The sequence below is a fragment of the Equus quagga genome, chromosome 5 (genome assembly GCF_021613505.1).
Source record: "Equus quagga isolate Etosha38 chromosome 5, UCLA_HA_Equagga_1.0, whole genome shotgun sequence".
NCBI classification, from domain to species: domain Eukaryota; kingdom Metazoa; phylum Chordata; class Mammalia; order Perissodactyla; family Equidae; genus Equus; species Equus quagga.
In genome coordinates, this window is record NC_060271.1 from 65,004,973 (window position 1) to 65,016,484 (window position 11,512).

The 11,512-nt window shown below is 38.8% G+C and overlaps 1 gene segment (V, D, J or C); it reads left to right on the forward strand.

The window, feature by feature from the left end:
• The first annotated feature begins 1,825 nt into the window (after nt 1-1,825).
• On the forward strand, nt 1,826-2,591 carry LOC124239639 (immunoglobulin kappa variable 2-29-like). The segment is given in 2 exon segments: nt 1,826-1,874; nt 2,260-2,591. Coding segments are annotated over 2 exon segments (381 nt in total).
• Nucleotides 2,592-11,512: the final 8,921 nt, after the last annotated feature.

Here is an 11,512-nt window from a genome sequence, read left to right on the forward strand (position 1 = left end):
CACCAAGTGGTAGATAGATTCTGCAATATAAGCTTAGGCGACTTAGTAAACAGAAACCCAGCAATCTTCAGAAAAATAAAGCAGAATTCAGAGGTTCAAGACTATATTATCTAAAGTGTTCAGCTTTTAATCAACCACTCTTGAAAAGAAATAGAAAAGTGTGACCCATATGGAAGGGGAAAAAAACAATAAACAATTTATGGAAGCTGACTCTGATTGATCCTAAATACTGAATTTAGCAACAAATACTTCAAGGCAGCTATTATAATGATGCTCAAAAAATTGAAAAAAAAAGAAAACAAAAGCTATGCTCAAAGACTTAAAAAGGAAACTATGAAGACAATGACTAAATAAACAGAGACCCTGAATAGAGAGATAAAAAGCATGAAAAAAGACCAAATGTGAATTTTAGGACTGAGAAGTGCAATAAGGCAATTGAATAATTCACTAGATAGTTCAAACAGTAGCTTGAGATGACGTAAACAAGAATCAATGTACATAAAGATAGATAAATAGAAATTATCTTACTTGAAAGAAAAAATATTGAAGAAAAAATGAACAAGGCCTCAGATATTTACAGATCAATGTGAAGAATACCAACATTTGTGTAAAGAGAGAGACAAAGGAGAAGAGAGAGAAAGGATTGAATCATATTTGGAGAAATAATAGGAAAAGCTTTTCAAATGTAATGAAACACATTAGTCTATAGATCAAAGAAACTCAGTGAAACTCATTCATGATAAGCATAAAGAAATACATAACTACACACATTACAGTTAAAATGCTGAAAGATAATGACAAAGAGAAAACCTTGACTACATTAAAAAAAGACTCATTATATACAAAGAAATATTAAAGCCACTGATTAAATTTTTGATTATGGCCAATGGAGACTAGAACACAGTGGGATGATATGTTTAAAGTGCTAAAAGAAAACAAAAAAGTCAACCGAGAATTATATATCCATGAAACTATCTTTAAGAAATAAAAGCAAGTAAAGACAGTCCTTGATAAACAAAAATGAAGACAAGTCATTACTAGAAGATATGCCCTATAAGAAATTCAAGAGGAAAACATTCAGAATCACAGGAAAGGATGACAAACAGTAATTCAAATGCACAGGAAGGAAGAGAGGCCTCAAAAATAGCAAAGAAACAAGAAAGGAGCTGGAAACAAAAAAAAACCCACTTCAATTTATATGATGTCGAAATCCAAGAAAAAGCAAACTATTGCAATAGATCAGGATAACAGTTGCCTTGGTTGTGAAAGGTGGAGCAGTTTTTGACGGGGAAAATGCATGAGGGAGACGTGAAGAATTTGAAATATACTAGGTTATATCCGGAGAGTGAATAAACAAAACTTTACTCAGTTGCACATTTAAGATGTATCCTTTCATACTGTGTTTTATCCCAATTAAAATATAAAAAAGACCAAACCTAGGCTCTTAAACAAGCACGAACAAATAAATAAGAAGCACCCTATATTTATGGAAACAGCTCAACCTTGTTAAAGAGAAGTGTAAAATACACCTGGAAAAGTGCTGTAGAACCAGTAATGTGATAGAGGAAACAGAAGGAAACATGTAATATGCCCCTTTTCCCCCTTAGGCAGCGTAGATTTTATCTCCATTGTTTTCACTCCAAACATTGAACATATTTTATGTCATTTTGAACACAGGAGAGGCCCCCAGGCTCTTGGCTGTCTCCACACTGCTGCACCCACCAGAGGATTTGCATATTGTTCCCTAGGGAGGATCTTCCCTTGTGAGTCTGAGATAAAAGGTCAGCTCTAGTCTTATCAGGACTCATCAGTTCAACTTCTCAAAATGAGGTTCCCTGCTCAGCTCCTGGGGCTACTAATGCTCTGGATCCCAGGTGAGGGCAGAGGGGAGGGGAGAAAGGAGAACGAGGTGAGGAGGATGAGCTCTGGAGGCACAAATGCTTCCCACGTAAATTGTTTCTGCATGTTAGATCGATATATCCTGCTCTTCAGGACATGAGATATTTAGAGCCACGATAGTGAGGAAAATGCCAGAGGGAAAAATGTAGAGACTAACAGAAAACGGGGAACTGTGTAGTTGACTTCTAAAGACTGCCAGTGACTTGAAATCTCAGAGGTGTTTTGAAATTGGATAGTTTTGGGGTATAAATCAAAATTACACAAAACATAATTTTGCGTGAAATAAATAGCAAAGAGAAAATTATGAAAATTGCTTGCAATGTTTGTACCTGACCTTGTACCCTTCTCTCATTATTTTAGGATCCAGTGGAGATATTGTGATGACCCAGACTCCCCTCTGCTTGGCCGTCACCCTGGGAGAGCCAGTTTCCATCTCCTGCAGGTCTAGTCAGAGCCTCCTCCGTAGTGATGACTACACCTATTTGGATTGGTACCTGCAGAAGCCAGGCCAGTCTCCACGGCTGCTGATCTATGAGGTTTCCAAGCTGGTCTCTGGAGTCTCAGACAGGTTCAGTGGCAGTGGGTCAGGGACAGATTTCACCCTTCAAATCAGCAGAGTGGAGGCTGAGGATGTAGGAGTTTATTACTGCATGCAAGGTTCACAAAGACCTCCCACAGTGGTACAGGCCTGAACATAAACCTCCTTGCATGGTGTAGCCCAGCTGCTCAGATGTGTTGTTTGTCTGGGGAGTAGGCAAGGCAGAGTCTGTATAAGAGGAGATGTTGGAGAATTCAGGGGAATTGGTCACTGTGGAAGGACCTGTCCCCTAAGTGCCTTGACTACACCTCAGGTGCCACTCATTTATGGCCCTGTCAGCCCCAACAAGCCTTGGCATGACATAAGCAGCAGGAAGAATGGAGAATGGACCATGAGCTCTGAGTCACTATTCATGACGAACAGGAGAGCTTAAAAGTTCAGGCTAACCCTCCTTGCCCTGTGTACAGTTATAAATTAAACTTAGCATAGCCGGAGAATTGAACCAGATTAGTGGCAGTGCAAACAGAATACATGTTGAGATTTAGCAGTTTCGATGTAGATTTACGAGCATATTTAGTAATATTCAGAAATTGGTACTTTCCCACTTTCTCAACTTACTTCTTTTTATTACTTATCTCTCCACTCAATAAAGATAGTCTGGATAGCACTGTCCACAAAATATCCTCAGGGAGAGTATAGCTGGAAACAATTAGTAAAAATCTTGGTATTTAAGCTCCCAATGAAATTTTTGTGAATTCATAGCAGATGAAAAATCCTCATACTGAAAGTCTTGATTCACCTCAATTACCTATCTCTGAAAGAAAACGTAAGCTCCTGAAATTCCAAAAGTTGGGTTTCAAAAACAAAAAGCATAAACTGAAAGATGTGGATCGTAGAATTTATTCCATATAGACCTGGAAGAATACAGATGGCACTAGATTTTATGAATACATAAGCAAATTTACATTCCAGGAATAACTTTCACTTGACGTTGCTGTATAATCCTCTTATTGTTGTGGAATTCAGTTTGCTAGTATTTTCCTGAGGATTTTAGGATCTAAATTGATGAGGGATATTGGTCTGTAGTTTTCTTTCCTTGCAGTATCTGTGTCTGGCTTTGGTATCAGGGTAATGCTGACCTCATCGAATGAATTAGTAAGTGTTCCTTACTCTTAAATTTTTTGTAAGATTTTTGGAAATATTGTTGTTAATGTAATTTTTTAAATGTTTGCTGGAATTCACCATTGAAGCCATCTGGACCAGGACTTTTCCTGTTGAGAGGTTTTTGGCTCAATCTCTATACTAGCTATAGCTGTTATCTGTTCTTCTGTTTCTTCGTTGTTCATTCCTGTTAGGTTATGTGTTTCTAGGAGTCTGTTCATTTCACCTAGGTTATTTAGTGTGTTGGTATAGAATTGTTCATAGTACTCTTTTATAATCCATTTATTTCCATAAAATCACTAGTAATATCCCAAATTTCATTTCTGATTTTAGTAATTTGAGTCTTCTCTCTTTTTTCTTAGTCTGTCAAGGTAAAGGTTTGTAAATTTTGTTGACTTTTTCAAAGAACCAACTTTTGGTGTCATTGATTTTCTCTACTCTTAAAATTCTCTATTTTATTAATATCTGCTATAATATTTATGATTTCCTTCCTTTTCCTAGTTTTGGGTTATTCTGTTCATCTTTTTCTACGTCTTTAAGGTATAAAAGTAGGTTGTTGATTTAAGAGCAATAATTAAATTTTAAAAATTGAGTTTAATATACATTTGTAGGATGATATTTGAGGCTTTTTAGTTTTTGCATAAGACTTTTTCATTAGAAAAATAGCTGTAAACCTTTCTACCTCCTTATTGGATTTGCAAACCAGTGACCATGTTCTACTGACCCAGTCGCCAGCTTCCATCTCTGCACCTTCAAGAGAAAATGGCACCATGATGTGCAAGTCCAGGGAGACCCTTCTACCCTGCAGTGGACACATGGCCACAGGTGTTTCCAAAAGATACCAGGGCAACCACCTCAATTCCTCTTACATAACATTTCAGCCCTAATCCCTGGGCACCCACCCAGTTCAGTGGCTGTGGGTCTGGGAAAGTTTCATCACCATAATTACTGGAGTGGAGGCTAGAAATGGTACACGTACTCCTGTGGGCAGGACCCTCACTGGACCCTGCACTGTGATGGCCCCAAACACAAACCTCCAAGGAGACTCAGCCTCTCAGAGTGCCAGGAACAGCTGTACTGACCAGAGGACAAGATGATACCAGGCTGAGCTCAGGTGGAAATTGCTGTAGAGCCTTGAGGAAGAGGCAATGGAGGCCTCAGTCACAGCCTCCAGACACCAATTCTGGGTAATCAGGGGCCAAGGCATTGTCAGGACAGCCTCCCAGAAACTCTTTCTTCTTCCCCATTTAGGTCTCTCATGCCTCACAGACCATCCAGGGACCCGTGGCTGTGTGCTCCCTGGAGCAACCACTCAGGTTCCCTGATGACTTCATGGCCATATGGAAGCTCAGTCATGTCACTTGGAAGAGACCTTAGTGAGGTCCTGACATCACCTGCTGCCACTTAATCCCTTCAGGGCCCTGCTTCATGCCTTTGTCCAGTGATCACCACCCTCACTAACCATCAGCAGAATGGAAAGCTTCCTGCTGTGTATGATGTTTGGCTTGTGAGCAAATCAGAGCTCAGTGGAGTCTATTATATGTACAGCATCATAATAATATTGTCTAATATTTGACTTCCTTGTCACTGAATTCTCTCTGAGCAGGTGCTCAGTCTGTCTTTCCACTTTCAGACTTTTCCTTTGTGAAGATGCTGATGAACCTTTTTTTACTTATGGACTGATTCTAATGATGGAAATCTAAACGTGTTCATCATATTCCCACATTTCCGTGAATGCAAAGCCCTGTTTGTTTTATTTTGTTCTTCTTTTCCTAGTATGTGGAGATGCAAATTGATTTCAAAATATCTTTGCTAGAGTACCTTTTCAGTGGTGTAAATGCAAGACTATATATTCATTACTTTCTTGCATCCCACAAATTTTGATATGTCATATATTCTTTGTATTCAAAATGCTTTCCAATTTCCCATTTTATTTCTTTTTTGACCCAAGTTTTACTTGGCAGTGTGTTATTAGGTTCTAAATATTTGGCTATTTTTTTGATAACTTTTTGTTACTGATTTCTAATATAATTCCCTTGTTTTCAGAGAAGTACTTTGTGTGACGTGAATCCATTTAATTTTGTTGACATATCTTGTGGCTCACAATATGACCTATCTTAGCAAGTGTTTTTTAAATTTTTTATTTATTTTTTTATTTTTTTAAGATTTGCACCTGAGCTACCATCTGTTGCCAATCTTTTTTTCTTCTGCTTTTTCTCCCCAAAGCCCCCCCAGCACCTAGTTGTATATTGCAGTTGTGGTCCTGCTGGTTGCGCTGTGTAGAACACTACCTCAGCATGGCCTGATGAGTGGTGCCATGTCCGTGTCCATCATCCGAACCGGCAAAACCCTGGGCCACCAAAGCAGAGCAGGAGATCTTAATAACCACTCGGCCAGGGGGCCCGCCTCTCTTAGCAAGTGTTTTGAAAGAAATATGTATGTTTCTGCATTTGGTTGATTTCCTTTAAGTGTCAAAGATGTCGACATGGTTGATGGAATTTTTCAAGTCTTTGATGTCCTCATGATCCCGAGAGACAGGGCTGCTTGCCCTGCAGGCTGCACCTGGTTCAGAGCCCTTTGCCGCTCTGGGTCCCAGAAAAGCTGGCAGATTTTCATGTCACCTGGTCCAAAGGCCAGACCAGGACTCCTAGATGTGGAACGTGTTGTCTTCAGAAGTCAAAGGGGCCTGTCAGGTGATTCTTTCTTTTAAAGAAAAAAAGACACGTTAAACACACTCGTAGAGAATGTACACTCCCCTCCTCCCCATGCTATTTATGGGGCACACGTGAGAGGTCTCTTGTCATTGAGGTAAAATATTTGATTTGATTTGATTTGATGTCAGATGTAGAGGGGTGTGCCAAGAACATCAAGCTGTATAGCGCTTCAATCTTAGGGAATTCAGCAGCCAGACCACAGCCACAACATTACCAGACAACCCAGAATGAGCTCTTGGGTTACTTTTAGTTAATTTTGGTTATCTTGACGCAGTCTCTAGATTGGTGCTTAGTTTGGACATTCTAAAACGTGAAAGTGTTATTTTTGTACTACTTTGATCTGGTGCTTTTGTCAATAGCACACCGGGGGGCATGCAAGTCAAATTCTCAATAGATGCATTTATCCTGTTTCATCTTTTCATCCAAAGTTTTCTATATTTGCCTCTCTCATTGAAGATTTTTTTTTCTGAGGAAGATTGGCCCCTAGCTGACATCTGTGCCAATCTTCCTTTATTTTTTTATGTGGTATACCTCCACAGCCTGGCTTGATGAGTGGTGCTAGGTCCGCACCCGGAATCCAAACCGGCAAACCCCGGGCTGCCTAGGTGGAACATGCGAACTCAACTACTACGCTACTGGGTGGGCCCCTGAAAATTTTAATGCTATGATGATGACTAATCAAACTGTGCCTCTTTACCTTTCCTCTGATACAGAGATAGAGACAGGAATAGAAATTAAATAGATAGGTAGGTAGATAGATAGATAGACAGATAGCAATATCTTTCTTTCTCTGAAAACTTGAAACTTTAACCTTGGGACAAATTCCATAACAAGTTTTTCATCAAGTCTAGTTTTTTCTCTATGAGTTATAAAGTTAATAGAACTATTATAATGACCACATTTAAGACTGTAGTTTGATTACATGGCAAATGACTTTTAGTGAACATTGAAACACAAAGCTAGATAAAAAATGCTATTCTTGTTTAGCGGTGCATTCAACAATATTGTTAACAAGCAAACATTTGCTTTAATTTTTCCATTTGCTCAATAAAATTTTCTCTCTATTTTTCCTTAGATAATTTATTACAGGATATTACTATCCTGGGATAGTAGCTTAATGTAGATTCTCATAACTGATTACAGATGTCACTGAGGGCTCCTGGAATTCCAGAATATGAGAGAGCCAAACAGTCTCTGGGCTTGGATGTTGCTGTTTTCCAAGTCAAGAATACTAAAGATAAATAAGTTCTGCCCAAATAAGTTATTAACAAGTTATCATAGCCTCTAGACCTTTGCTAAACTTTACAATTTCATCTCATGACTGTTCCAGTGAGCTTAAAATTATTTAATTTTTTCTATTCTTTTTAATTTTCCTTTATTACGGATCCTTCATTCTCTGCTTGGCATAAGATGTGTTTTTTAAAAGCCAACACATAAATATCTAGATGTACTGAAAAGTGAGGGCAATTGCCACTCATAGAGCACAGAAACTTTGGTCATCCTTGGCTCCAGGCCAAGAAAGACAGAGGTGAAGTTTACTACAGTGAGGCTGCGTCTGCATCATAGCAGAGAGCCACCATTTCCAGTTGTTGATGCAGAGACTGTACTGTCTGTCATCTTTAATCAGAAACAACTCCCATGGTGTGCAGGTGGAGAGCAGGCTTCTGTACATCTTTAATCTCATCCAAAGTGTGAATTTTGGGTCTTTGGGCTCGCAAAGTCTACAGAACAAAGTTTACAGAGAGTATAACAGTATCACACTCTTCACCCCACATGCTCTGACCTCAGGAAAACAGACTCAGACAGCTCCATCTCCAAGACAGTCTTCCCAGTTCCTACAAATCACACAGGGCCTTCTAGGTTTGTGGAACTCAAATGAAAGTATCTGACAACAGAGAAAAAACTGCAGTAAAACCCACCTGCCTAAGTCTGTCCTCATTCAGTTAACTTTGCTCAATTATAGACACACTCAGACGCCTGGTCTCCACCTGGACCTGATGGAGGTTATTCTTTCAACCCTTACAAACTCTTACGATGTCTGTGCAGTGTGAAGTGACTAGTTTTGGTTGTAGGTCATTTTTGTTGTCCAAGCCACAGTATAATGTGTTAACATACAGGAGACAGATACTTGTTTAGAATTAAGAATATTGTACTTTCTGTCTATAGGGAATGTAGGAAATATTCAAAGATTTTTTTTTTTTTACCAAGAAGTAAGTTTTCAGACATTTTGTATTTTCTACATGTTTCAGGGAAACAGATTATGAGAAGAAATAACCAATCAAAACTGGAGAATTTTAAAGATTTTATGTTCATTTCATGGAAAATAGCATTGCTCTCTGAAATTCTAGGCTTGTAAAGAATACTTTGTAAAAGTAGCATTTTCAAAAATTGGTTTGTAATAAAAGAAAATAGGAAAGGTTTCTCACTGTTACTCATTTTCCCACAATCTGCATTTCCTCTAAGGCACTAGGGACTAAGACTTCAACATAATTTTGAGGGATATGCAATTCAATTCAACTCACAAGAGTGAATAAAATAGATAAATCTCTGCCTTTCTCTCTTCCCGCCCAGCTTTCTTGAGAAATTATTGACATATAACATATGTAAGTTTAAGGTGCATAATGTGATGATTAGATACAGGTAAATGTTGCAAAAAATATTACCATAATAAGGTTAATTAATATCTTCATCCTTTCACATTTCTTTGTGTGTGTGGTGATAATATTTAAGATCTACTCTCTTAACAACTGACAAGAATATAATACAGTATTGTTTATTGACGTTACCATGCTGTGCATTAGATCTCCAGACCTTATTTATCCTACAGCTAGGAGTTTATACCCTTTGATCAACATCTCTCCATTTTCCCCACCCTCCAGTCCCTTGTAACCACAAGTCTACTCTCTATTTCTATCAGTTTGACTTTTTTAGATTCTACATATAGGTGAGAGCATACAGTATTTGTCTTTCTCTGTGACTTACTTCACTTGGCATAATGCCCTTGAGGTCCATCCATGTTGTCTCAAAAGGTAGGGTTTCCTTCTTTTTTATGGCTGAATAATATTTCTGCGTGTATGTGTACATCCTCTTTTATTTCACATCCTCTTTATCCATTCATCCCCTGATGGACATTTAGATTGTTTCCACTTCTTGGCTATTGTGAATAATGCTGCAATGAATGTGCTGGTGGCGTTATCTTTTCGAGATAGTGTTTTCGCTTCCTTTGGATGTATACCCAGAAATGGGATTGCTTGATCACATGATAGTTCTATTTTTAATGCCTTTTTAGAACGCTTGTTCAAAATGCTTTAAGATTTATAACAGAGTCCTTTTTTTGTTTGTAGTTTTTGTTTGTGTTTTTTCTTTCAGTTGCTCACCTTTCTACTCCTTTCAGTAATGTGGTTAATTAGGAGGGCTGGAATTTCAAGACAACAGCCTCCTACCTAGTTATGGAAATGCCTATTTGCACTAACACCTTCAGAAACTGGGAGGAAGATCCAGAATTGCCTTGCTTAGCATCATGAGAGTTGATCAGGTCAAAGAAACTAAAAGGTTTTTGGGGTTTTCTTTAGCAGAATAAGATAAAAGAGTAGATCATATATTAAGTAGTAAAATATGGGACATGCATAATTCTGCATCTGCCTCTTCATCACAGTTTAGCGCCAGCAAACCCATTACTGCCATGGAGCTCAGAATATAAATATCAGCATCATTATTGCTTAATTATCTCTTTCAATCAAGTTTTAAGAATCTTATTCTTAAGATTTCCCAAAGGATATTTAGACTAAGCTTTTTTGGGAATCTAAATAGAATTGCATTTGTTAATTTAAATATGGCTTTGGGTTTAAATTAGCTAAGTTGAATAGGACTGCAAACTCTAGTTTTCAGACAAAAGCAGTTTGATGTTTTCACCATTCTTCAAGAGCTGTTTAATTCAGCATGACCTGAATCAGGCTGGCTCATGAGAAATAATCTGATTGTTTCCCTGTTGAGTGAATGGTGGTGTAGTAAACTGGCACCCGTTGGTGGAGCAGCTTGGACCCAGCACCCTCTTCCATAGTGACCATCTTTAAATGAAAGCCCAGAAAATGCTAATGCTCTGGATCCCAGGTGAAGGCAAAGGGGAGATGAGAAAAGAGCCTGGGGTGGGGAGGGTGAGCTCTCGGGGCACCACTGCTTTCCATATGTATTCTTTGTGCTTCTTTTATGCGTATAACTTGTTCTCCAAGATGGAGCATGTGCTATTTAGATCTTTGAGAGTGAGGAAGATTCCAGAAGGAATAAGGACCAGTGATCTGGTGAAAATTTTGACACAAAAAGAGAGGGATGGTGTAAGCACCTTAGAGACCCTTTGTGCCTTACAAATGTCTGGTTTTATTCAAATTGAATATTTTTGGTGTCTGAATTAAAATATTACACACACACACACACATAGAGATTTAGCATGAAATAAATAACAGAAGACGAATCATGAAAGACTCATAATGTTTGTATGTAATCTTGAACTTCTCTAAGAATATTTTTGGGCCCAGTCGGGGTGTTGTAATGATCCAGACCCCACTCTCCCTGTCCATCAGTCCTGGAGAACTGGCTTCCATCTCCTGTAGGTTAGTCAAAGACCCCTGCATACTGATGGTTATACCTCATTTTATGGGTTCTAACAGAAGCTTGGCCAGTCTCCACAGAAGCTGATCCATGAAATTTCCATCCTTAGCCCTGGGGTCTTAGACAGGTTCAGTGGCAGTGGGTCAGGGACAGATTTCACACTTAAAATTAGCAGGGTGGCAGCTGAGGATGTTGGAGTTTGTTACTGCCTACAAACTCTGCAATATCCTCTCACAGCCCAGAACACAAACCTCCCTTCTTAGCATGGCCCATCTTTCCATATGGGTTTCTTATCTTGGATCAGTCTTGGCTGATTCTCTGAGTCTCTGTAAAAGTAAGATGTTAGAGAACTCAGGGGAAGAGATTGCAACTGGACCATGAGTGCCTCAGCTACATCTCAGGGAGCACCTAATAAGACTCTGTGTGCTGCAACAACCTGGGCATGGCCATACCAGCAGGAAAATGGAGGGAGTCTGAGCAGCCAGACATGACAAAGGGAGAGCTGACTTGAAAACTCATCCTATTCCTCACTGCCTTGCATATGTTTATCAATTAAATTTATTCGGTGTAACAGTACATTTTTTGGTATTTTCTT